Source organism: Momordica charantia, assembly GCF_013281855.1.
Source record: "Momordica charantia cultivar OHB3-1 chromosome 7 unlocalized genomic scaffold, Mcharantia_2.0 BLBB01000007.1, whole genome shotgun sequence".
In the NCBI taxonomy this organism is placed as follows: domain Eukaryota; kingdom Viridiplantae; phylum Streptophyta; class Magnoliopsida; order Cucurbitales; family Cucurbitaceae; genus Momordica; species Momordica charantia.
In genome coordinates, this window is record NW_028275165.1 from 17,519,590 (window position 1) to 17,545,365 (window position 25,776).

Here is a 25,776-nt window from a genome sequence, read left to right on the forward strand (position 1 = left end):
TACTTATATCGTTTGACTATATAGGGATAATTAATGTTCTTCATCACCATTTCATCTATCTTTATTCAACAAGAATCAGTGAATATACCATATTGGAATGAGAGGGATCCTGAGACTATGTAAACATGGTTAAAAAAAATTTAAAAGAATTGTTAGTTACTATCTATACTAACAAAGTGCACATTCTTTTTCAGTAACTCAATCGTAAGAACTCCAAAGTTAAGCATGCTTGACTTGTAACAATCTTCGACTAGATGACCTCCTAATAATACATGCTCATGAAATAGCAATGATCATCTGCTCGTCTAGTTTATTGGAGATTTGGAGACTTAAGATCTGTTTGGTAATGTTTTTGTTCCTATTTTTTGTTTTTTCGTTTCTGTTCTTATTTCTATTTCTCATTTCTTGTAAACTATTTTTTAAATAAATAAATAAATAACGGTGTTTTCTATTTCTTATTTCTTCTTTTATCGAAAATATACATATATTTGCTAACCATTCGTGAGTGGACATAATTTGGCTATCTTCTTTAATCGCCGCAAATATACTTGTTTCTTAATTTTAATACATCTTATTTCTTAAAATAATAATAATAATAATGAAAGAAGGGAAAAAAAAGAAGTGTTAAGAAGTTTTGTTGGGCTAGGGGCATTATAGACCATATTTTGGGCCTGATAGCCACCAAAATGGTAGCAGAATTTTTGAGAAATTTATTGGGTTGGATCATTTTTCTTGTTTATGGATGTACATTTTTATAGAAATAATTTCAAAGAAAATTTAAATAAAATCGTAATTGCAAATGTAACCTTTCCTAAAAATTCATTAACTTGATTTGAAAAAAATAATCAATTTTTTCGTCAACTATAGCTGTCAAAACGAACGTAATTCAGCGATAATTGATATATATCTCCAACAAAGAGGTTATGAGTTCGATCCTCCACCTCAATATATTGTACTAAAAAAAACTTAGATTTCACGATGAATAGAGATATATCATAATAATTAAAATACATATTAATCGATAATTCAATACATATGTCCTATTTTTGTTGCTATGTTTTCAAGTAAATTGAACAAAATGAGAAGTTACAGGCCATTTTGGTAACATTCTTATTTATTATTTCATATTCTTTGTTTCTAAAATTTGTATAAAATTTTGGAAATATTTCATAAAAATAATTACCTAACACTTATATTTCTATAAAACTGAAAATAAAAAATAGAAATTCAAAAATAGAAACATTTCCCAACAGCCCCTGCATACCCCTACATGTTTTTATCTCTAGCCGATCTATTGCTTATTCATGGTTGAAAATTACTAAATGGACCTGTGTCTTTAATATGACCTAAGAGGCTAAGACCAAAAGAAAGAAAAAAATATTTTTTTTTTTGTTAAGAATTACATTTCAAGGGACATAGTTCAATTTAGAAAAAAAAAAAAAAAAAAAGGTCCGTTGGTAAAAGATGAACATGCAATATATCATAATTAGGGGTGTTAAAAAAATCCAATGACCGGATCAATCCAACTCACCTGTACGATTTAGGTTCAGTTGGATTATAAACTTGCCTAGATTGAGTTGGATTTAAACAAATGAAAACTCTAGAAATTAGATTGGTTAAATGGTTCACCTAAAATAAATTTGGATTTGAACTTAACCAACCCGAACTTATAATTAATTTTTAAACAATTTATTCTTTTACTTATCCTAAAATTATATATAGATATATTTATTTTAATTTTATTTCATTCAATAATTTGATTATTTATTCTCCAACAACTTTATAAAAATAACTTTTTTAGGTTTTGGGTGTAATTTTTCGCTGTATAAGCTCTTGAATCAATATTAGAAAATATATAAATAAATGTTTGAGACTATTTATTTATTTTTATTATACAATATTTTGAATGAGTGACTTGAATAATGCGAACTAACTCAATCCAAATATTTTGTGATTGAGTTGGGTTGGGCTGATTCATTATTTAATAAGAGTTATTTGGGTATAATAAAATTAATTACAACTTGAAGAATAATTGGTTTGGGTCTAAAAAGTTCTTCAACCCAATCCAACATCCAACCCACGAACACCCCTACCCCCAAAACGATACTAATTTTTCGGGGGAGAAAATAAGTACTAAATGACGAAAATACCCTTATATGAGGCCAAAAAGACAAGGAGGGAGGATGTAAACTTGTGTGGGATAGGGAATTTGTTTTGGAGGTTTGAGAGGGCATTCATGTGATGGTGTGGTGCCTTAAAACTACCCCTAGGGATTGGAAAGCAACTTGATGAGAGAGTTGAAAGGATTTCTCCCCACAAACATAAAACCCAATTGGGGAGGGGCTATGGAGATAGAGTTTGGTTGATGTTTCTTAACTCTCTTGTTGGATTGGCTACCATTAACAACATATTCTTAGAGAGAGAGGGAGGAGAGAGAGAGTACACGTTTGATTGAATCGGCTACCATATCAGTGTTCGTATAAAGACATTCTCGAGATCATCTTGGATACATTCTTTCTTTTTTGTTTTTTGTTTCATTATACAAGAAAATGAGATTTGAACCTTCGATCTCAACAAAGACCATTAGTGTCTTATCGACTGAGCTATATATGTTTGGAAGAACACATTTTTGCTTCTTGTAAAATAAAAATGTGTATAAATATAGGCCTGTTAATTTCTTGTTTATTGTTTTCTAAATGTATAAATAAAAATGGAAAAAAAAAATTATTGATCAATCCTATTCTTGTCTCTCTCAACTTTTACCAAAATTTACATTTTTGTCCGTGGACCTTGAAATATTGTATTTTGATTCCTAAACTATGATCAAAATTTAATTCATTTATCACTCATAACATTTTTTATTATTTTTTACATAAATTTTAGATCACCTATTTCAATTAATCTTAGACTCGAGGTATATTGTACTTTCCACTTTAGTTTTATTTTTGTCCTTGTACTTTCAAATTATTCATTTTGATCTTTATATTTTTAAATTTATTTATTTTAGTCAACGTACTTTTAAAATATTTATTTTTATCCTTGTAGTTTTAAAAAATAACTATTTTAATTTTAATTTTTAAAAATTTAATACAAATTTCATATAAAATGAAATCTTTTAATATAAATCTATATTTACATTTTAAGAGATTTTGTGAGGATAGTGTCACATATCAGGCCAATGAACACAAGTTAAAAAATACAGATACAAAATAAATAATTTAAAAATACATGGACCAAATTTAAAAATATAAAAACCAAAATAGTATTTAAACTTAAAAATTAATACAAATTTTATTGATGAGATAAAATATTTAAAAATGAAAAAAACCAAAACATAATAATTATAAAACTTTCACATCCCAAAATTCCATTCTAGTATCTATCAATGTTGGCAAAATGACTAGCTCCAATTCCACCTTGTGGCCAAAAGTGTACAACAAATAAAGAAAATTCATAGTGGGATTGGAATGGTGGGTTAAAAGATCAAACCGACGCAATGTTATGATATTGTCCGTTTTGACATAACTCTCACGACTGCTTTTTAAATGTCTTCCATTGAGATAATTGTCTCTGTCTATATAAAATATAAATCACTTTTGTGAGACTTTGTTTGCACATGATAAACCAATCCTTTCTTCTCCTTTTTAAATTAAACTAATGATAAATATAATTTAAAATTTTGAGGCATAAATAAAAAAAAATTTATTTAGAGACTAAATAATCCAAGTACATTCCATCATTAAATATGTAATTTAACAATAAAATAATTGATAAAGAATCCATTGCACGATTAAGACAGTGAACTGAAAGAATCTTTTCTAATTTAAGATAACTTTTTAGAAAAAAGGAACAATTAATTCCAACCAATTAAAAATATTTTTCAAAACCAACCAAGTGTTTGGTTAGATAATAAAAGGATTTTTGAAAATTTTAAAATGCTTTAAAAAATCACTTAAAGTGTGATGAAACACTTTTATTAAAGGTGAATTTGACCTATATTTTAATCATTTAACCATTTTTTTAATATGTTTTGATTAATCATCTCTTCTTTAAATGGGTTTTTAAAATCATTCAATTTTTTAAAATATTTTTTTTATTTATTATCCAACGCTGTAAATTTCATGAAAAACACTATTTGTTATCTAAAATCACTTAGAAAAGTATATATAAAACACCCTTGAAATTAACAATTTTTTCAAAAAGTAGGGATAGAAAAAATAGTTTTATCTAAAAAGCTTCTTTTTTTTTTTTCAAAACTCATCCCAAACATACTATAAGTTTGTATTTTATCAACGAGTATCAAAAGATATAAACTAAAAATAAACATAATTCCAAGCTTTTACACACTATCTAAAGTTTAGAGGCGAAGACAAAACTCGTAACCTAACGAGGAAAAGATCCAACAGCGGATGGAAAGAGAGATTTTTTTCTTTCTTTCTTTTTCATGAAGAAAGCTTAATTTTACTCTCAAGGAAAGTGTGCAATTTCCTTTTAAACTCAATGCCACCACCTGTGACATCTTGCAATAAAGAAGAATCAAAAAGGGAATAGAAGTAGAAGGCCGTGTGGAAAGGAGAATGAGTTAATTTTTGTCAAGTTTTCTTTTTTTCCATTTTTAATGTATTTTGCAAAAGAAAGCGCTTTTGGCCTAAGCGCTGCTTCTAAATGCAACACGCGTAAAGGCCAAAGGAGAGAAAGAAGAAGACGAGAAAAATGTTGCTTTCTTTGTGAGAAGGTTTCAACTTGGTGGTGTTAGGCTTGTGTGACTCTGGAATTGAAAGTCGAGTCAGTGTTTGATAGGTTGAAATATTATATTTTAATGTCCGTACTTTTTAGTTTTTATTCATATATTTTCAAAAGGTTTGTTTTGGTCCTTATATTTTTTAAAAAATGACTATTTTAGTCATTGTTGGTAAAATATTAACACAAATTTTATGCACAATGAAAATTCTTTGATGGAAAGTACTTGAGGCTACATTCTAATAAATATATTGAGTGTAGTGTCCTTGAAATTGTGATTGGAAAAAATGGGATGAAAAAATTAAATGAATGGACCACAACGATTAGTTTAAATATAAAGATCAAAATGAACGTTTTGAAAGTACATAAACCAAAATTAACTTAAGCTGAAAGTATATGAACAAAAATAGAATATTAGTTCTATTTCATAGGCATAACGAGAGTAGAGATTCGAATTTACCACCTTTTAGTTGAGAGATAGGTGCAATAGATTGACACAAATATATAAGATAATATATTTTTATATATTATCTATATTTGATAATTTAACTAGTTATAGTTGTCTTAACTAATTAAACTATGTCAAACCGAGCATAGCTCAAATGGTTAAAACACCTATATACTTTATGGACTAAGTTATTACTTCAAAGAACTTACCTGGACCGAAAAATAAATTTTAACCTAATTTTTATAAATGGACTATTAGGCCTCCCAACCTAAGCTTAGCTAATAAAGACTTATTAAAACTCTGGGAAAAAAAACTTTCTAAAAAGCTGAGAGTTGAAAGATAGTTTTATCTGTCAAATCGAGTGCAGTTAATTGGTTAAGCACTTATCTCCAACTTATAGGATGTGAGTTTAAATTCTCAGGTCAGTAGCAAGAAAAAAGAAATATAGTTTTATGCTTTCTAGGATAAAAGTTTAATGAAAATATGTTTCAGTTATTATATTTTAAATTTTATTTTTATTCCCTTGTTTTTTTTAAAATGTTTAAATAATTCAGTTTTAGTTTATTTTTATTAATGTGTCTTTAAAATGTCTATTTAATCCTTGTACTTTCAATTTTCGTTTATTTTAAAATTTGTATTTGGAAACATTAGCTTGATCTCTATACTTTAAAAAAGTGATCATTTTGCTCCCTTTATTTTTTATTATCTCATTTATTTTGATAAAAAATTTAACATGACATTTTACTGACTAAATTTCTTGAAACGTAACCATAAATTTGTATTAAATGGTTTCCCCACTATGTATAAAATTTGTATTAAACTTTTACAAATAGAGAGCAAAATGATTGCTTTTTAAAAATATATAGACTAAAATAAATAAAAATTAAAAATACAGGAACAAAATAAATATTTTTAATGTATAAAACCAAAATGAACCAAAATCAAAATACATAGACCAAAGTAGTATTTAACCTTATTTTAAAATTCTTTCAAACTTTCATAATAACAATTAAAATGATTTGCATATAAGACTAAAAATAAAGTGACCTAATAAGGAAACTAGTTATGTATTCATTGTAGACATTTGGATGATATAAGACACTTCAAATTAGTATATCTCAGTTTTAATGGCATAAAAGCTAAAAAAAATATCTCAAAAATTTTTACAAAGATGTTATGTATATACATGTTTTAAGAATAAATTCATTATTCTTTTTTCTTTCCTCACATTACTAATGTTTAAATATTTTGGGAAAATATTTTAGTGGACAAAAATATATATATATATATATTAATATTGTTTACATAGCTAACTTACTTTTAAAATATTATTTTGAATAAAGTGTTTACACAAATTTCAAAAATGGTACTGAGTTATTCACCGTTTCTTAAGAATTGTTCGATTGTTATTTTAAATTAAGCTTCTAAACACTACTTTTATTCATTGAATCATATTTTAAGAAACAAACTGATCTAAGTCAAATTTTGAAATTTTAAAAAGTATATATTCTCAAAAAGATTTTCCTTTTTTTAGTTTGGTTAAATATTTAAATGTATTTTGTAAAAAGTTAAAATATATTAAAGAAATTAATGAAAGGTAAGAATAGTTTCAAACAATTGAAAATTGAAAACGAAAGGATTATTAAATAAGTTTAAATTAGTTAACTGTATATTAAAATAAATAGTTTTAAATTCTATCATGATATTTATAATTTTCGACTGATCTGATTTATTTTGGTTAATATATTTTTAAATATTTATTTTGGTCTATATACTTTCAAATTTTTCTTTATTTTAGTTCATATAATTTTAAAACTTTTATTTTAATTCATATACTTCTAAAAAGTGACTATATTAATCTCTTTATTTTTATTTTTTATCTTATTTCTTTTACTTATAATTTTTGCATGACAATATATTAACTAAAATTTTTTAAATATAAATTTGTATTAAATATACATTAGGCATAAAATTTGTGTAAGAATTTAGTTTTCATAGATGTGGTAATCTTCAAAACACGACTTTTCGGGCATAAATTACATTTACGTTGAGACAAGAAAAGGTGCTCCAACGACAATTTGCTACTACAATTTTATGAATATTTCGAAATTATCATTATATAAATAATGAGCTAAATTATAAAATTTGATGCTTAAAATTTGAAGTGTATTTGATTTTAAAAGTTTCATATTAGTTCGTAGTTTTAAAATTTTCAATAGTTAAACTTCACAATAAAAAGCCTATAAAAATTAAAAATTATAACAAACATTTAAAATAGTAAATAAATATTTATCTTTAAAATTTATTGATATTAATATGGTGTGTATATTAATGATATATTTCTTTTTCTTTTCTTTTCTTTTTTTGTTAAAAATGCATACTTTGGTTGAAGTAATAATTTAGTTCTTTAAATTTTAGTTTACAACTATCACCTTAAAGTCTCAAATTGGTAACCATTTAGTCATTACTATCAATTTCAAAGTATGTGTACTGAACCGTTATAAACCAAAATTCAAGAACTAGATAGTCCTTTTTTAGTACAATATATGGGGTGTGGGATCGAACTCACAACCTCTTAGTCGGAGATATATATCGATTACCGCTGAACTATGTTTTCTTTAATCTACTATTTTTTAATAAGGAGAAGAGTGATGGGGCAAGTTAGATCGTCATTTTAATAAAAGTATAGAAATCAAATATATTTTATAATTTATTGTTACTAAAAATGTCTCACTTCTCGCTGTCGAAATATTGATAGAAATGTATACGTGTCGACGGAAATTTAATACGGACGGTTGCTGCACCCTTTTCTAAAAGTACAATATTTTAAAATTACTTTCCTAGTTTCCAGGCAAGAATATAAACAAAAACTGATTCAGTTAGAGGGGGAGAGGGAGAAGTATAATAAGAGAGCGAAAGCGGCAACTGCGCATAGGGATACGCACAACCTTGGAAATAGTGAAAAACTCTCACAGTCACCCGCGCTCCCATCTCCGCCGTAACCACCGCCGCAACCTCCGCCACAACCTTCCGCCACGTGTACTTTCTCTCTCTCATCTCCACTCCACTCTGTAATTACCGAGAACTTCTATTTCCCTCCGTTTCCTGTTTTCGAGATCGATACACGATCCTCTGAATCGAATCGAGATTTGAAAAAATGGCGGGGAACGAGTGGATAAACGGCTATTTGGAGGCGATTCTGGACACCGGTGCGTCCGCCATTGAAGAGCAGAAGCCGGCGGCGGCGAATCTGGACAGAGGCCATTTTAATCCGACGAAGTACTTCGTGGAGGAAGTGGTGAGCGGCGTCGATGAATCGGACCTTCATCGGACATGGCTCAAGGTCGTCGCGACGAGGAACACGCGCGAGCGGAGCTCCAGGCTCGAGAATATGTGCTGGAGGATTTGGCATCTCACGCGCAAGAAGAAGCAGGTTCTTCTTCTTCTTCTTCTTTCTTGCGCTCTCTTTTTCGTGATGAACAGAAACAGCGATGATTTTCGTGACAAACTTCTCTGTTCTCTGTTTTCTGTTTGGCTTTCTTTCTCGTGATTGGTTTTCATTTTAGGTTAAATTACGAATTTGACCCCTCTCCCGTTTCTTACTTAGTATCTTAATTTGAATTTCTCAATTTGGTTAATTATGATTTTAAATCGGTTTCGCTGAAGCAATGACATTTAGCATCAAAGACTCGGATTATTTGGTTTAAACTTCACAAATGGTCCATAAACCATTCTCGACTTGCCCCTATAATTTGGATTTTGGTTTTAATAGGGTCTCGAGAAATACTTACTCCTTCAAAGTGGAGGGATCTTATCCTTAGATCTGTCACATTTTTTAATGGTAGGAGAAACAATATTTAGCGAGCTCGTTACTGTTGGAATTTTTAAACTAAACTTGAAAATATAATTCAACAAGCAAATAAATAAATGACTAACATGTTTATATTTTACTTGGTAATGTCTCGTAACGGTGATAAATTAAATTCAAATCATAGTGCAATTGTGCTCAAATTATAGGGAATTTAGCTTTTTGTTTTATCTCTGTTGGAAAAATATGTGGCTTTGTTTCTTTTGCTTTTCCGCCGTTGATGTGATTGGAGAGATTTTGGTTCGTTTGATTGGATGATGGCCGTATCGCATCGTTTGTTTCTACTCATTTATTGGTTAGAAATTAGAATCTTTGAAATATGACGGAGAGCTTACCCACAAGCCGTTTGAGGAGTGGCTGAGTTTTTTGTCGTATTCTATATATTTTTAAAATAAATATTCAATTATAATTTTAAGGCCTCCATTTAATTTGGTTATAATAATATTTTGGCTGAGCTTTCATTCATTTTGGTAATGTAATTTCAACTTTGATTCACTCTATACATCCAAAATGCTTTTAAAAAGTGATCGTTTTTGCCTCTATTTGAACAAAATTTTAAAAAAAATTATACATAACAAAAACACTTTTTTTTTTAAGTACAACATTGTGGGGGTGGGATTCGAACTCATAACCTTCTGGTTAGAGATAGGTGCCTTAACCATTTGAGCTATGCTCAGTTTGGCTAACAAAATCACTTTAATACAAAATCATTGTTACATTTCAATAAATATAGTGAGTATAGTGTCATGTTGAAACTAAGGTAGAAAAAAATATATTAAAAACAAAATTAAGGGACCAATATGGTTATTTTTTTAAAATATAGAGACAAACAAATATTTTTAAAGTACTGGGATCAAAATGAACCAAAGCTCAAAATATAGGAACAAAAATGAATATTTTAAAAATACAAGGATCAAAATGAATCAAAACTCAAGATATCTGAACCAAAATAGTATTTTAACCTTTAATTTGATGTTATATAGTCCAATATAATTTCATTTCGATTCTCTCCGAAAAAATAAAAAAAAAAATCATTTAGATGTCTTGATAAAGGTGGGGTAAGGAAGGAAGGTAGTAATTGTCGGATTTGTCTTAAACATTCAAAAGGTTATTTTGAAAAGTTGATTTTAAAGTTTTTTCCTTCAGCTTTGCTCCGTTTTAGAAGTAAAATACTATATACAATGTATATAAAAAAAATTAAATGTCAAAATTGGCCCCTTATGAAAATTTCTAGCTCTGTACTAAAAAAACAAATTCTTTCTAGGTCTACCTTCGTTATTAGTAAGATAACTAATCAATTTGAAACTTTTAAAAGCACGAAATCAAATTTAAATAAATCAATAAATCAATAAGACTATTTTTCTTTTTAGGACACATGTGGGCGGAAATTCAAATCCACGGGATAAAATTCAAATCCACGGGATATAGTTTAGGTGGACATTAAGAGATTTAACCCAAATCATAAAGAAAATTTTGGGACTGGGAGCCAAATTTAAACCAATATAAAAGTTTTGCCACTAGAATGGCGATTTAACTATTTGGTCTTTATTTTGTTGGAAAACAACTTAGGCATGAAATATGGGCAAGTTAAGGAACCTCCTAGGATCCAAAATTAAAAGTGATTCAATTTTCTGCCCCAACCTTATGACTCAATTGCAATGGCTGATTATTACATTTTTCAAAGAAGGCTAAATTGTTACAAAAGCCTAACAACTATATATTATGATATTGCATTATCACAATGAGTTTGCAAAGTTTGCAATGTGCTTCTGTACTTTATGTTCTTTTGCCTGCAATGGCTAAATACTTTTTGCATTTAGAGAAACTATAGGACGTCTATGAAAGCTCTTAAAAATCTGTTCTACATTTTTGTTTTTGATGTCTATGAAAGCTTTAAAAATCTGTTCTACATTTTTGTTTCTGATGTCTATGCAAACTTACAAGAAAGAGAGTGAGTAGTTTCTATGGATGCAAGCTTCATCTTGAACTAGCATTATTATAAACACAACATTTTCTGTTGTTGATTGCTACTTGGTGCAATCAAAATTTGTTGTGTACAGTTGGAATGGGAGGAGCTTCAACGGTTCACAAATCGAAAAATGGAGCGGGAACAAGGACGGATGGATGTAACGGAAGATATGTCGGAGGACTTATCAGAAGGAGAAAAGGGGGATGCTGTGAGTGAACTCGTGCATGGCGAGACCCCGAAAGTAGCGTTCCAGAGGACCATTTCCAACTTTGAAGGTTGGTCGGAAGATAAAAAGGAAAGTAAACTTTATATTATTCTCATCAGGTACTCATTTATCTAATTCAACAAGGCACCTACATGACTTAACTATATGTTTATCCTCCAACATTCTTGTGTGATCTTCGTTGCCAGCTTGCACGGTTTGGTTCGGGGCGATAACATGGAGCTCGGTCGTGATTCCGACACTGGTGGACAGGTGCAGACTGATGTCACTAGGAGAAAAGTTTTAAATGATGCTTAGATTAGATTTGTATGACCTGATATTGTTCAAATGGTGTCTCATTGTTCTAAAAGCAAACATTTTTCAGGTCAAGTATGTTGTAGAGCTTTCTCGTGCTCTAGCACAAATGCCGGGGGTATATAGGGTGGACCTTTTTACTCGGCAGATCTTGTCACTAGAAGTTGATTGGAGCTATGGCGAGCCAACTGAGATGTTAACTATGGGTATTGACAATGGAGATGGCGATGTCGGAGAAAGCAGCGGAGCATATATCATCAGGATTCCGTTTGGTCCACGGGATAAATATCTCCGCAAAGAATTACTTTGGCCCCATATTCAAGAGTTTGTAGATGGAGCTTTAGCTCATGTTCTTAATATGTCAAAAGCTTTAGGTGAACAAATTGGTGGTGGTCAGCCTGTGTGGCCATATGTCATCCATGGACATTATGCTGATGCTGGAGATAGCGTTGCTCTTCTTTCGGGTGCTTTGAATGTCCCGATGGTGCTGACCGGACACTCACTAGGACGAAACAAACTCGAACAGCTTCTTAAGCAGGGACGCCAATCGAAAGAAGATATCAACTCAAACTATAAGATAATGAGGAGGATAGAAGCAGAAGAGCTTTCTCTTGATGCTGCAGAACTTGTGATCACAAGCACCAAACAGGAGATTGAGGAGCAATGGGGACTTTACGATGGATTCGATGTCAAACTCGAGAAAGTGTTGCGTGCACGTGCTCGACGTGGGGTCAATTGTCATGGTCGATACATGCCGAGGATGGTGGTAAGATTTGCAGTTTCTTCATATTTTGTTACCAAGTTTACCGGAAGTAGTAAAACATGTAAAATGGCAGATTCTTGCAATATGTTACTTTTTAGGACATTCTAATGAAGAACTCAAGATTAAAGTTCTTGGCAGGTCATTCCTCCTGGCATGGATTTCAGCAATGTCGTGGTTCCTGAAGATGCGCCCGAGGCTGATGGCGAATTGACACAACTTACAAGTGACGGGTCCTCTCCAAAAGCAATTCCAACGATATGGTCTGAAGTGAGTATCAAATTTTGATCTACTTTCCTTTTCAAACTTACTAAAACTCTCTTACATTAGATTATTACTTCTCCCTTCAAGTTATATATTGTGTATGATAGGTGATGCGTTTTCTTACAAATCCTCACAAACCTATGATATTGGCATTGTCGAGGCCGGACCCGAAGAAGAATATAACCACTCTCTTGAAAGCCTTTGGCGAGTGTCGTCCATTGAGAGAACTTGCTAATCTAGTAAGCAGAATTGTGCAATAACATAGTTTGGTTATCAGTGAACAATATGGTAAGGTGTCTTGTGATAAATCACACGTTTTTATTTCTTCTGTAGACACTGATCATGGGGAATAGGGATGATATCGACGAGATGTCGGCCGGTAACGCTAGCGTTCTCACGACAGTAATAAAATTTATCGACAAATACGATCTCTACGGTCAAGTGGCGTATCCAAAGCATCATAAGCAGTCTGATGTTCCAGACATATATCGCCTTGCAGCAAAAACAAAGGTTTGTTTGAGATCATGAGTCTACATTAGCTTCCTTTTAACCATTACAATCACCGATGAAACATAAACTCGTCATTTGAAATTATGCCAGGGAGTTTTCATAAATCCAGCATTGGTCGAACCGTTCGGGCTTACCTTGATTGAGGTTGATTTTCTTTTTCTTTTTCCTTTTTTTTCCAGTTATCATATGATGTGTTCTGTGATTTACTGATCTCTCTTGAACGAGTGAAAACCTGATTGGATTTATGCCTTTGACTTATTGTAGGCTGCTGCACACGGGCTCCCAATGGTGGCGACTAAAAACGGCGGACCAGTCGACATTCATCGAGTAAGGAAAACCTGATCTCAAATTCTTATCATGAACTTATATTGTTACTTATACACCATGTTTTAATGATCATCACTGAACTGAAAAGCTCAAGGTAAATACTTTAATACTCCTGACTTGAAAATGCTGTTTAGATTGCGATGAATTTAATCTTTTATGATACTTTAATAAATGTGAGTAAGCATATGAACTTTGTTTTTGTGATATTAGGCCCTGAACAATGGTCTGCTTGTTGACCCTCATGATCAGCAAGCAATTGCTGATGCTCTGCTGAAATTGCTATCAGAGAAGAACTTGTGGAATGACTGTAGGAAAAATGGTTTGAGAAACATACACCTCTTCTCGTGGCCCGCACATTGTCGCACGTACTTGACTCGAGTGGCAGCCTGCCGTATGAGGCACCCGCAATGGCAAACCGACACCCCAGGGGACGAAATATCCACAGAGGAATCCTTCAATGATTCGCTTAAGGACGTGCAAGATATGTCGCTTAGACTTTCGATCGATGGAGAAAAGTCGTCGCTGAATGCATCAATCGATATAGCTGCATCCAGTGACAACCCTGATGTGCAGGACCAAGTGAAGCGAGTTTTGAGCAAGATAAAGAGGTCGGGGACTGAACCAACAGAGACTGAAAAAGGGAACAAAATGCTGGAGAATATCCCTGGAAAGTTTCCGATTTTGAGACGGCGGCGGAGGTTGATTGTCGTAGCACTTGACTGCTATGACACCAATGGGGCTCCAGAAAAGAAGATGATCCAGATGTTGCAGGAAATTATTAAAGCTGGTCGACTCGACACTCAAGTTGCACGGTTTACAGGCTTTGCTCTATCAACAGCCATGCCATTGGCAGAGACTGCAGAGTTCTTAAGGTCTGGAAAAATACAACTCAACGAGTTTGATGCTATAATCTGCAGCAGTGGAAGTCAGGTTTACTATCCAGCTTCTTACACAGAAGAAGATGGCAAACTGTACCCGGATCCAGATTATGCATCGCATATCGACTACCGTTGGGGATGCGACGGTTTGAAGAAAACGATTCGGAAGTTGTTGAATGCTTCTGATGAGGATTCTGGAAAGTCTCATAGTCCAATTCAGGAGGATGGAAAATCAAGTAATGCACATTGCATCTCCTACATAATAAAGGATCCTAGCAGGGTAATGTAGCTTTACTTGAGAGTATCTTTAAGCTTTTGGATTCAGTTTAACAAAGAATTTTCTTCTTTTCTTCTTTTTAGGCTATGAAAGTTGACGATTTGAGGCAGAAGCTTCGAATGCGTGGGCTCCGGTGCCATCCCATGTATTGTAGAACCTCGACGCGAATGCAAGTCGTTCCTTTACTCGCATCTAGAGCACAAGCACTCAGGTTTGACAACATACAAATTCAATATAGTCCATAAAAAGGTTTTAAGAGCCGGTTGGTTACGTTTTTATTTCTTGTTTTTGTTTCTTGCTTTTAATAAAGAAAAGTAGAATTGTATATAGTCCCAAGAACAAACAATATTTATATTTATGTTTTGTAGCCGATTAGAAACGAGAAACAAGAAATTTGTTTGGATTGTTTCTAAAAAATAGATACAAGAAACATAAATAGTTGTAAAATGCTTAGGTTTTTTTAATAAAATTTGGGAAAGAGAAAGAAGACATTACCAAACGAGCTCTAACTTCTGATCTTTTTCGTTTTTGCTCTTGTCGCTTGCCCGAAATCTACACTCCACTCTTTCATCAGATCATTTTGGCTAGTTAGCCTAGTACATATAAAATGATATGATGATCTCAACTGCATTCTTTTCATGTCGACCGTAGGTATCTTTTCGTGCGATGGAGACTGAATGTTTCGAACATGTACGTATTCCTCGGGGAGGTCGGGGACACCGACTACGAAGAGATGATATCGGGGACTCACAAGACGATAATCATGAAAGGGATGACGAACAAGGGGTCGGAAGAGCTGCTGAGGACGTCGGGAAGCTATGCAAGGGATGACATTGTTCCTGGTGAGAGCCCTCTGGTGAAATTTGTTAACGGGGATGCAAATTCTGAAGAGATTGCCAGTGCTTTGAAGCAAGTTTCATTGTCTGCTTCCAAAATCTGAGCTCTTCCAGTTGCCATTGAAACTGGTTTCGTCTGTTTTTCTTTTCTTCTCCTTGTTCTGTATAGTTTTTTAGTTGTTCAATCTAAGAACTTGCGATTGTTGGAGATTCTGTGTTTATTAGTTAATCCGTTGAGGACACAGGTGGAAACTCGTGTCCTCTATAGCTTAGGATTGAATTCCTTTTGGATTTTCAAACATCAATTCTCTCTCTCTCTCTCTCTTCACTTGTTAATTTTTTTTAATTATTATTACTATTTGGAAATTCAAATCTCCATTCATATATATTTTATATATATATACGATGGATTGATTGAGTTATATTGTAGTTGCTATTGTTCGTGTAAAAATAAATTTCTGTGAAATAAAAATATTCCATTTCCACCATCCATTTTAAATAAAAATCATAGTCTAATAAATAGTGGTTAAATTAATTTATTTCAAGAAATGTCAGATGGAAATAGAGAGGTTACTCAACAACTTTAAATTAAAACAATTTTTTTTAGAACTATTTAGTGACAAAAGGGAAGAATCAAACATATAATGACATTATAGTGTTAAAATATTAGTTACTAAATTTAGGTAACAAAGGAATTTATATATTTAATCTATTTATTAATTTAAATTTGTTTAGTTTATTTATAATTAATCAACGAACCATTAAGTTAGGTGACAGGTGGATTTCATATATTATTCTTTAAAATGAGGAACAATAATAAAAAAAATACATAAACATTATTATAAATGCTATGAGAATAAGATACTAAAAAAATGTAGATTTAGTTCACTGGATTCTCTTTTTTATATATATATATATATATATATATATATATATATATATATATTTTGACGCTTTTATGTCTCAATGAACTAAGGATGAACACAATCCAAAATATGAACGCTAAAATAAAATACCGATTAAACCTATCACAAGAATAACAATTAGAGTACCTATTGGTTGGATGTAAAAAATATTCACCCGTTGCAAAGGTTCTCTACTTTAATAATGATAGGTGTATGTACTATATTGACCAAAAAAAAACATGAGCCAAACAACTAAGATTAAATCAAATATTCAATCAAAATAGTATTTTCTCAATCTTGTTCATCAAAAATATTGGAATAATTTTTTTTAGTACAAAATATAGAGGTGTAGATTCAAATTCACGATCTTATAGCCGTAAATTGATGTCTTGATCAATTGAATCGTGTTCAGGTTATCGTAACTTAATTTGATTTATTGGATTATTATTTTTTACTTGTTTCTGTTAAAGAAATTAGAATTTATAAGTTATGACATATATAAATTATCTCCTAAATATTTGCAACTAATTAAAGATGCATTATTTGATGTATTGATATATGGAATGTATTCTTAGCATCTCAACATGCAAGAACAAAATGGAGGATATTTTGAGAAAGTGGGTTTATATTTTTAGGAATCCTCTAATGGGGAGGGTATCTCAATATGGTGAAAGAACATTGAGGGTATTTTATTCTCAATCTTTTTTTTTAGATCTAGTTTTCGAAAAAATAAAATTATTATAAAGTCAAAATATATGCTTTTTATATCAATATTTTAGATTTCATATTTAGTAGGAAAGAATTTAATTTTTTTATTCAACAATTGCGAAATGGGGACAAAACTTGTCTATCTTGAAAATGGGTAATATGTGTCTTAACTATTAAATTATGTTCGAATTGTTTATAATGATTTAGCTATTATACTTTAAAAGTATAAAGACGGAACAATATTCTTATGAAATATAGACAAGTGAATAAAGGTGATGATAGTTGATAGGGGAGGATCTAAAATTAGCAATAACATTTAAAAAAAACAATTTAAAGACTTCCACGATAAAAAAAATCTAGTAGAAATTGAAAATTTGACAACTTATAACTGAATAAATACAATTGTCCCCATTTATGACAAAATTTGAAATTTTTTAGAGAGAATTTATAGTTTCATTTAAAATTTTAGGTTTAAATATTATTTTAATTTTGTATTTATAAAAGGTTTATTGTTATTCTTTTGAATTAAATACAGTTACAATCCCTGAGTTTTGAATATAGGTTTCTATTTAGTCACGACTGCCTTATTTATTTATTATTTTTTTACGAAAAACAAAACTTGCAATAAAAATGTTTTTAATCTAAGATTTTCCAGGTGAAGAAAAATCAAACCATTATAGGAAAATAAGATGCATTCTTGCCGAAAAAGTAAGTAAATAACCAATCAGAAAATTCTTTCGAGAAAAAAAAAGCAATAGAAAAAGAAAAAACATGGCAAAAGGAGGGCGCAACTTCTTCTTCTAGCGCCCACTCACCCCTGTTTCCAAGTCGAAGCGCAGCCCTCCGAAATTCTCCATTTCTGCTCTTCATCCTCTCGATTCCGGCCGGCGAAGGTATCTAAACGAGGAGTAACTTCGTTTTTCCGACGGATTGATAGTGATGGGAGACGTCTCAGGCGACGCCGGCGGCGGCCGAACGAAGGTCACAAAGCTTCCGGTTGCCGGAAAGAGGAATATTCTCATCACCAGCGCTCTTCCATACGTCAATAACGTTCCTCACCTCGGCAACATCATTGGCTGTAATGTTCTTTCACTTGTGTATATGTCTTTCCTCCGTGTGTTTCAGTTTGATTAATTACGAATTGTGTTGTTTCTTCGAGTTTATGAATGTTGGAGTTTTAATTGTCTGCTGTTTGGTTCTTGAATGGAGATTTTTGAAGAATTCTGTCGCCTTTTGAGTTGATTGTTGAAGGTTGAATGATATGTTTTGTTTGCATTTGATTCCAATATCCTGTTATACTTACTGGATTGATTTTATATGTAACATGTGTGTGTATAGAATTTTGGTTTGATTCTGTTTTTATTTGTGTAGGTGTGTTGAGTGCTGATGTTTTTGCTCGGTACTGTCGTATTAGAGGTTACAATGCGATTTATATATGTGGAACGGATGAGTATGGAACGGCGACGGAGACGAAAGCCATGGAAGAGAAATGTACTCCTAAAGAAATCTGTGACAAGTAAGATTTTTTCTCAGGTTTCTACTCGTCAAGTATCTCTTCAGTTTTGGCGGTAACTGCCTTCGTCTGTGATTCAGGAAAATAGTTCGCTCGGCTTTCTATAGCTCATTTAGTAGATAGTGTATACTTCCGTAAATATTACAATTTTAAAATTCTCTTCTCTTCTTAAAACAGATAGAAATCTAGATGTCTTCTGGACTCAGATAGTTGGTTCAAATTTGCTTCATGGATTTTTTTCATATTCACATGATGTTGTATGGTTCTGGGTTTTGTATGCATGTAATTTCGAGGAGCATTTTTCAAGTCTATCTCTTCTGTACTCCATAATGGTTTAATTTGGCTGAATCATATGTACTTGTACCCTTAAACGACTTTTCAGAATGAACTTTTATTTTTGGGGCCTTGCAATCTCTCTCTTCCTTTCTTGAATGCCACTACCTGCTTAGACTTGAATTATATTATCTTGGTAAAGATTTGGACCTTGTTTAACTATTTCTGCACTGTTAGGTACTACGCAATTCACAAAGAAGTTTATAATTGGTTTGGTATTAGTTTTGATGAATTTGGGCGGACATCATCTCCACAGCAGACTGAAGTTTGCCAAGAAATATTTGGCAAACTGTTGGAGAACAATTGGCTTTCTGAGAACACAATGCAACAGGTACATAGTTATTTATTACTTGGCTGTTATATTGATCTTCTGGTTACTTATGGTTGCATGTACTTGTGCTGCTGTACTTCTGTTCACTGATTTCATGCTGGGTATTTATTTACCATAATTCAGCTTTACTGCGATACTTGTAAGAGATTTTTAGCGGATCGGCTCGTTGAAGGAATCTGTCCCACTCCAGGTTGTGACTATGACTCTGCACGTGGTGACCAGTGTGAAAAGTGTGGCAAACTTCTAAATCCAACTGAATTGAAAGACCCCAGATGCAAGGTACTTGATGGATTTGCTTGGCTTGTCTATAAAGCCATGTTTATAGCTAAAGAAAACAAAAGTTAAAATGAGTAGTGTAATTCAATAACATCTGTAATAGTTTTTTAGGTATTTGATTTTACCAGTTAGTTCATTATTTCCCCTAAGATTGCGACTTAGTGTTAATATTTGGCAAATAGGTCTGTCAAACAACTCCACGTATCCGTGATACAGACCACATGTTTCTTGAACTTCCTTTGCTAAGAGCTAAACTGGAAGAATATATCAACAAGACGTCTGTAGCTGGCTCTTGGAGCCAAAATGCTATTCAAGCAACAAATGCTTGGCTTAAGGAAGGGTTGAAACCCCGGTGTATTACTAGAGATCTTAAGTGGGGGGTCCCCGTTCCACTTGAAAAGTTCAAGGACAAGGTTAGTTGTCATTTCAATCTTATAATTGTAATAGTTAGACGAGTATCCAAATATTTGTTAATTTCCATTTCAATTTTGTTAGGTTTTCTATGTCTGGTTTGATGCACCTATAGGGTACGTCTCCATTACATCATGCTACACAAATGAATGGGAGAAATGGTGGAAGAATCCAGAAAATGTGGAGCTTTTTCAATTTATGGGCAAGGATAATGTGCCTTTCCACACTGTAGGTGTCTTCCCTGTTAAACTTCCTTATTGACTAAAGAAAAGATCTATACTATTTATTTATTTACTTTTTGAATGATTTAAAAACGGCATTTTCATCTTAACTCGTGGGAATTAAGGACCAATGTGGCATTTTATCTGAAAATATTTCTCTATTCCTTAAAATGAAAATTAAAAAAAAAAGCAAATTTATATGCATTTGGCAGCAGTTAACCTAGAAGTCGTGAATTTTGGGCACACTTCCTAAAATTAAAAGATCTTGGAAAACACTAAAAAGTTATTTACTATTTTTTCAAATTTCATTTTTTTTTCAAAAGATAACTTTTTCATTTTAATGATAAACAAATATTTTATTGACAAAATCTTTGACTTTTCGTATAGCCAACCTCATGAGATTCTAAAGATCTAAGAGGTTTCGAAAAACCTTATTAGGTTATTTTTCTTTAAGCACATTGGGTTGCCATCTACTTTTCCTCTAATCAAATAGTGTTATGAATCGGTCAATCTCTTCAAAGGGTATATTGTTGTTCATTGTAAAATACCTCTTTCCCGATCAGTGGAAATCAGAAATTTGAAGTTCCAGTTTATCTTATGAACTGCTGTTGAATTCCTTCAAACTGAATTACAGTTCTAATAAATCCCTCTCTCTCTATCTCACATAAATTGGAACTTATGTTTGTTAACTTCTTTGGAATATGTTCTGATTCAGGTTATGTTTCCTTCTACTCTTCTTGGAACTGGAGAAAGCTGGACCTTGATGAAAACTATTAGTGTTACTGAATATTTGAACTATGAAGCAGGTAACAGTTAATGATTTAGTTAGTTTTTTAGCCTATAATTCATCTGTAGGGATGCGTAATTTGTATATACTATTTGGAAACTTCTTACTGAAGACATTTATTCTTGGATTGCTTATACAGGAAAGTTTTCTAAAAGTAAGGGCATAGGAGTTTTTGGTAATGATGCAAAAGACACAAATATTCCTGTAGAAGTATGGAGATATTACTTATTAGCCAATAGGCCTGAGGTAAATTTGCAACTATGTTGACTCTGGTATTCTCTGCTCTATTCATAGCTTTAAAAAATTCTGTAATATTAGGTTTCAGATACATTATTTACTTGGGCCGACTTACAAGCAAAACTAAATGGCGAGTTGCTGAACAATTTGGGCAACTTCATTCATCGAGTTTTGAGCTTCATTGCCAAACCTTTAGGTTGGTTTTGTTTCTTTTTTTCTTTATCTTCCTATTTCTTTGTAATTACTTCCGCTTTATAAATGAGATTATCTTTGGGTGTAAATTGTAAACATTTATTTAGCTATATGGCGGAAATGAGTTTTGTAAATCTTTAAAGATGTCTAATAACAATAAGGTTAGATACTGATGGCCGATTGAGTATTTGTGCTTCTTATTCTAAAGAATCGACCATTTTCAAGTGGGAACCATTTTTTACTTCTATGAATGATTTACTTTTATCATGATATATTTCCCATCACTACATTGATTCCTATAAAAAAAGGCGAGAAAAGTTCTCAGAACTTCATTATGTTACTGTATCAAGAGTTGCTGCAGTTTCCTACAGCTAAACATATTTGAGTTCTCTATTACAGGTCAGGGTTATGGTTCCATTATTCCTGACGCTCCTGATGCAGAATCTCATGGACTAACAATGGGTTTGGCTGAAAAAGTTGGTAAATACGTGGACCAATACGTCGAATCAATGGAGAAGGTGATTTTTTTCTCTTAAAAAATTGAATTTTTGTATTTTTGTTATAGTAGCAGGATATCTTGTGACATTAAAAGATTCAGTTACTTTTTTCATTCCGCTCAATTGTTGAAATGAGATTATTCTATGGAGAATACTGACAGGTTAAACTAAAACAAGGACTGAAAGCTGCAATGGCTATTTCAAGTGAGGGAAATACATATTTGCAAGTAAGAATAGTCATTTATCATTTGGATCATGTTTTTTCTCATATTCATTACTGATTCAATGTTCATATTTCTTTGCAATCTTTGGCACTCTCAAAATTTATCATGTTTTCCATGCCAGACAGCACAGTTCTGGAATCTTTACAAGGAGGACAGACCTTCCTGCAATGTTGTTATGAGAACTTCAGCTGGACTAGTACATCTTCTGGCATGTTTATTAGAACCTTTCATGCCTTCCTTCTCACTTGAGGTAATTTTTTGACTACAAATTTTCCACACTTCTATTAGCAGTAGAATGTTAAAATGTGGGCTGTATGTGATTTAGACCGTTTAAACAGTTGATACTTGATAGATTATCATATTCATCATATTGATAGAAATGGCCTTATGGGGTAATTATAATTATTAATAGAATAGGAAAGGTACATTAGTCACTAGATACTAGATAGGAAAATTGTTAAGGAGAGTTGTTATAAATAGATTGAAGGAGAAATGAAGAAGGTAGGCCATTGTTTAGTGTGGTTTAGGCTTGAATGATCCCAAGAGGGGAGGGTGCAAGTAGCTTGAATGCCTTGAGGATTATTGTAACCCATGTATGAATCTTGCAATCTATTTTAGCTATTTGGTTTCTCTAATGTAAACATTCACTATCTATGTGAAGGTGTTTAAGAAACTAAATTTACCTGTGGAACGACATATTTCGCTTTGTGAAGAAAAAGGAGACATCGAGAGAGCAAAACAACCTTGGAAGATCCTGCCTTCTGGTCTTAAGATTGGCATACCAGAGCCATTGTTCAAAGAATTGGTATGCCTTATTCGTACTCTTCGTATTTATAATTTATTTTTGATGATATCAATTGGATCCTGCAATTTTGATTGTGGGTTGATGTTGAAATATGAATTTGCTGAACGTGAAACGACCGTGATGGCAACTGACCCCCTTTTCTCCAGAAAGATGAAGAAGTAGAACTATACAGAGATAAGTTTGCTGGAAGTCAGGCTCAACGCATTGTGAGGGCCGAAGCTGAAGCAGAGAAGCTAGCTGCGCAACTAAAAAAGACTAACGTTGCAGGTTAGTTAATTTCACCATTTCTTGTATACTTCCAGCTGTATATTTGATGAACAAGGTTTTAATTCTTGAAATTCTACGAAAGCATTGATCTATTATATATATATATATATATAAACATTGCGCTGGTTTTACCTATAATATAGTAATCCTTTTAAACCTTATTGTAAGTTTAGCACTTCAATTGCCTGGACATGAATTGTCTCCACGATTCCTTGGTGACGCCGGCCGAGTCCTGATCCGGGGACGAGCCGCATTCCCGGCACACTAGCTATATCCACTAATATATATATATAAACATTGCGCTGGTTTTACCTATAATATAGTAACCCTTTTAAACCTTAGTCAGTTTAGCACTTCAAACTTGAAGTATTCTATTTTGGTCCCTAAATTATGAAAGGGTCTATTTTAGTTATTGAACTTTACAACAATAACCACCATTTTGTATGAGTATACATTGGAGGTGACATAATAATAGGAAGGACCAAAGTAGTAATTTTCTAGAAAGTTTAGGACCGAAAAATGACATAAATTATAAAGTTTAAGGTAGAAATCTGTGATGAATGCTTTTCTGGATGATTTCTCTCGTTGTTTCTATGAAGGTGGTGGAAAAAAGCAACAGACAAAATCCACAGGCAGCAAACCGAAAGCGGCTGTCGAACCAGAAATTACAATTACTAGACTCGATATCCGAGTTGGCCTAATCACTAAGGCTCAGAAGCATCCTGATGCTGATTCCCTATATGTAGAAGAAATCGATGTGGGAGAACAACAACCTCGAACCGTCGTCAGTGGACTGGTCAAGTACATACCTCTTGAAGAGATGCAGGTTCTTGTTAAAAGCCTTCCTTGTTTACATATATTGAGTCTTTAGATATTAGTTCTCAAACTAAATCATGAAATTTATCTTACAGAATCGAAAGGTTTGTGTTCTTTGCAACTTGAAGCCGGCGTCCATGCGGGGCATCAAATCGCAAGCCATGGTCCTTGCTGCTTCCAATAGCGATCACACCAAGGTTAGCAATTTTAACAATTATTTCAATATCCGGGTCCTGTTCTTTGCTATTTGTTTGTGCTTTTAATTAAACAAGTACATGAACCAGTAAAATTAAATCATTTCTATGCAAAAATTAGCTTTCATTCAAAAGTTAGGCAATATGAGTGAAAAAGACCCTACCCAAGATGTAATGGTAAAAGACCCATTCGATAAACATTTTGTTCTTTTTGTTTTTTGTTTTCTGTTTCTACTAGTACACCGGTGTGTTTTTGTTTGTTTTATTATCTGATTTTCTAAAACATTTTTAGAACAAATTTTGAAAACTATTTAGTTCTTTTTTTTAATTTTAATTTGGCTAAAAATTCTGTGTTTTTATGAATGATGGTGTGACACTTGCATAATTTTAAAAAACAAAATGGTAATCAAACAAAACTTACTAAATCATTTTTCCCTAGATGATTAGGAAAGTGAATTTGGGTAAAAGCCTGGTGGAGGATGGCGCTAGAGACTTCCATAAGGAGAAAATTTCTGATATTCTAACCTTTTAGATATATAATCATTTCTTCTTCCTCACTCCCCTGGTTAGGATAAAAAATATATGTAATTTCTTGACATTTCTTGATATTCTCTGTTACTTTCCTTTTTCTTTTGTTTCCTTTCGAGTTAAGATTCCTTATTGAGCAAGGAACACGTTTCCAAATATTATTAGAGCCAGTACAAGTTTTGAGATTTAGAAAAGATATTCCAATTTAAACTCCAACTAAATTCTTCGATCGATTAACACTTGACATATAGGAGGGTGAAAAAGAAAAATTCAAATGATCTCTGTTTATTATGGTGGAATGTTTTTAGGTCGAACTAGTCGAGCCGCCACAGGACGCTATCGTCGGAGAAAGAGTAAAATTCCCAGGATTCGAAGGGGAGCCTGACGACGTATTGAACCCGAAGAAGAAGGTATGGGAGACTCTGCAGGTGGATTTGGGTACCAATGCAGAGCTGGTGGCATGTTTCAAAGATATTCCATTTACCACATCAGCTGGTATTTGCAAAGTTTCTTCCATTTCCAGTGGCTCTATCAGGTAGAGGACTTAATTTCCCAGGTTTTGAATTTACTTAAAACTTTTTACTTTTTTTTTTTGTTTTGTTTTTGGTAGTGTTTTATTTTTACACCTTTTCTATGTTATTTTTATTATATGCCTCTATTTATGGGATGATTGGCGAATCAAATTGTCCCCCATTGATAAATTCAGGTTCTCAAAATTTTATATTATTTTGGTTGGAAAATAAAAATGTTTGAAAAGGAATTATGGATTGCAATTCTTTTCATACATGATTCCTGATTCTGAATTCCTTAACCTAAGGAGTTCTTTGGTGCATTTGGTTAGTGATGGAAAACTGAAATCTAAAAATTCTTTTCAATGAAAAACATAGTTGTTTTCAGTTCAATATATTTTGAAATTGAATTCCAATTTAAAAATTATTCAAAGTGTAGTTGTAATTTTATTTTTAATCTCGTTTTTTCATTAAATGTGTAGAATGTGTTAAAATTTTGGACTAAAATAGTCAGTTTTAAAAAGTAAAGGGACAAAAATTATTTAACTTTTAATTATTTTTGCTGTACTAAAACTAACCGATAACAAGAGGAGGAAGGCACGAAATGTTTGTAATAAATCTGCGAAAT

The 25,776-nt window shown here is 32.2% G+C and overlaps 2 protein-coding genes across 2 annotated transcripts; both read left to right on the top strand.

Annotated features, from left to right (window-relative positions):
* The first annotated feature begins 8,043 nt into the window (after positions 1-8,043).
* Positions 8,044-15,816, top strand: SPS3F (sucrose phosphate synthase 3F). Its single transcript, XM_022282976.2, has 12 exons — positions 8,044-8,621; positions 11,117-11,349; positions 11,437-11,500; positions 11,613-12,308; positions 12,444-12,572; positions 12,674-12,805; positions 12,900-13,076; positions 13,167-13,220; positions 13,341-13,403; positions 13,614-14,561; positions 14,642-14,769; positions 15,210-15,816. Exons 1-12 carry the CDS (start codon positions 8,346-8,348, stop codon positions 15,496-15,498), a joined length of 3,189 nt encoding a protein of 1,062 aa, XP_022138668.1. The 5' UTR covers positions 8,044-8,345; the 3' UTR covers positions 15,499-15,816.
* Positions 15,817-17,771: 1,955 nt separating this feature from the next.
* Positions 17,772-25,412, top strand: LOC111009713 (putative methionine--tRNA ligase). Its single transcript, XM_022282900.2, has 17 exons — positions 17,772-18,085; positions 18,379-18,523; positions 19,031-19,184; positions 19,308-19,463; positions 19,643-19,873; positions 19,956-20,099; positions 20,808-20,898; positions 21,019-21,125; positions 21,198-21,312; positions 21,708-21,826; positions 21,967-22,032; positions 22,151-22,279; positions 22,691-22,834; positions 22,981-23,101; positions 23,701-23,927; positions 24,013-24,114; positions 24,948-25,412. The coding sequence occupies exons 1-17, from the start codon at positions 17,947-17,949 to the stop codon at positions 25,176-25,178; spliced, it is 2,421 nt and encodes an 806-aa protein (XP_022138592.1). The 5' UTR covers positions 17,772-17,946; the 3' UTR covers positions 25,179-25,412.
* Positions 25,413-25,776: the final 364 nt, after the last annotated feature.

Bases quoted from the DNA above. Each gene is read 5' to 3' on its own strand.
- SPS3F (XM_022282976.2), top strand. From the start codon at position 8,346: ATGGCGGGGAACGAGTGGATAAACGGCTATTTGGAGGCGATTCTGGAC. The intron at 13,404-13,613 runs GTAAGGAAAACC...TTGTGATATTAG, and splicing joins GACCAGTCGACATTCATCGA to GCCCTGAACAATGGTCTGCT. The intron at 14,562-14,641 runs GTAATGTAGCTT...TCTTCTTTTTAG, and splicing joins TAATAAAGGATCCTAGCAGG to GCTATGAAAGTTGACGATTT.
- LOC111009713 (XM_022282900.2), top strand. From the start codon at position 17,947: ATGGGAGACGTCTCAGGCGACGCCGGCGGCGGCCGAACGAAGGTCACA. The intron at 21,313-21,707 runs GTTGGTTTTGTT...TCTCTATTACAG, and splicing joins CTTCATTGCCAAACCTTTAG to GTCAGGGTTATGGTTCCATT. The intron at 21,827-21,966 runs GTGATTTTTTTC...GAATACTGACAG, and splicing joins ACGTCGAATCAATGGAGAAG to GTTAAACTAAAACAAGGACT.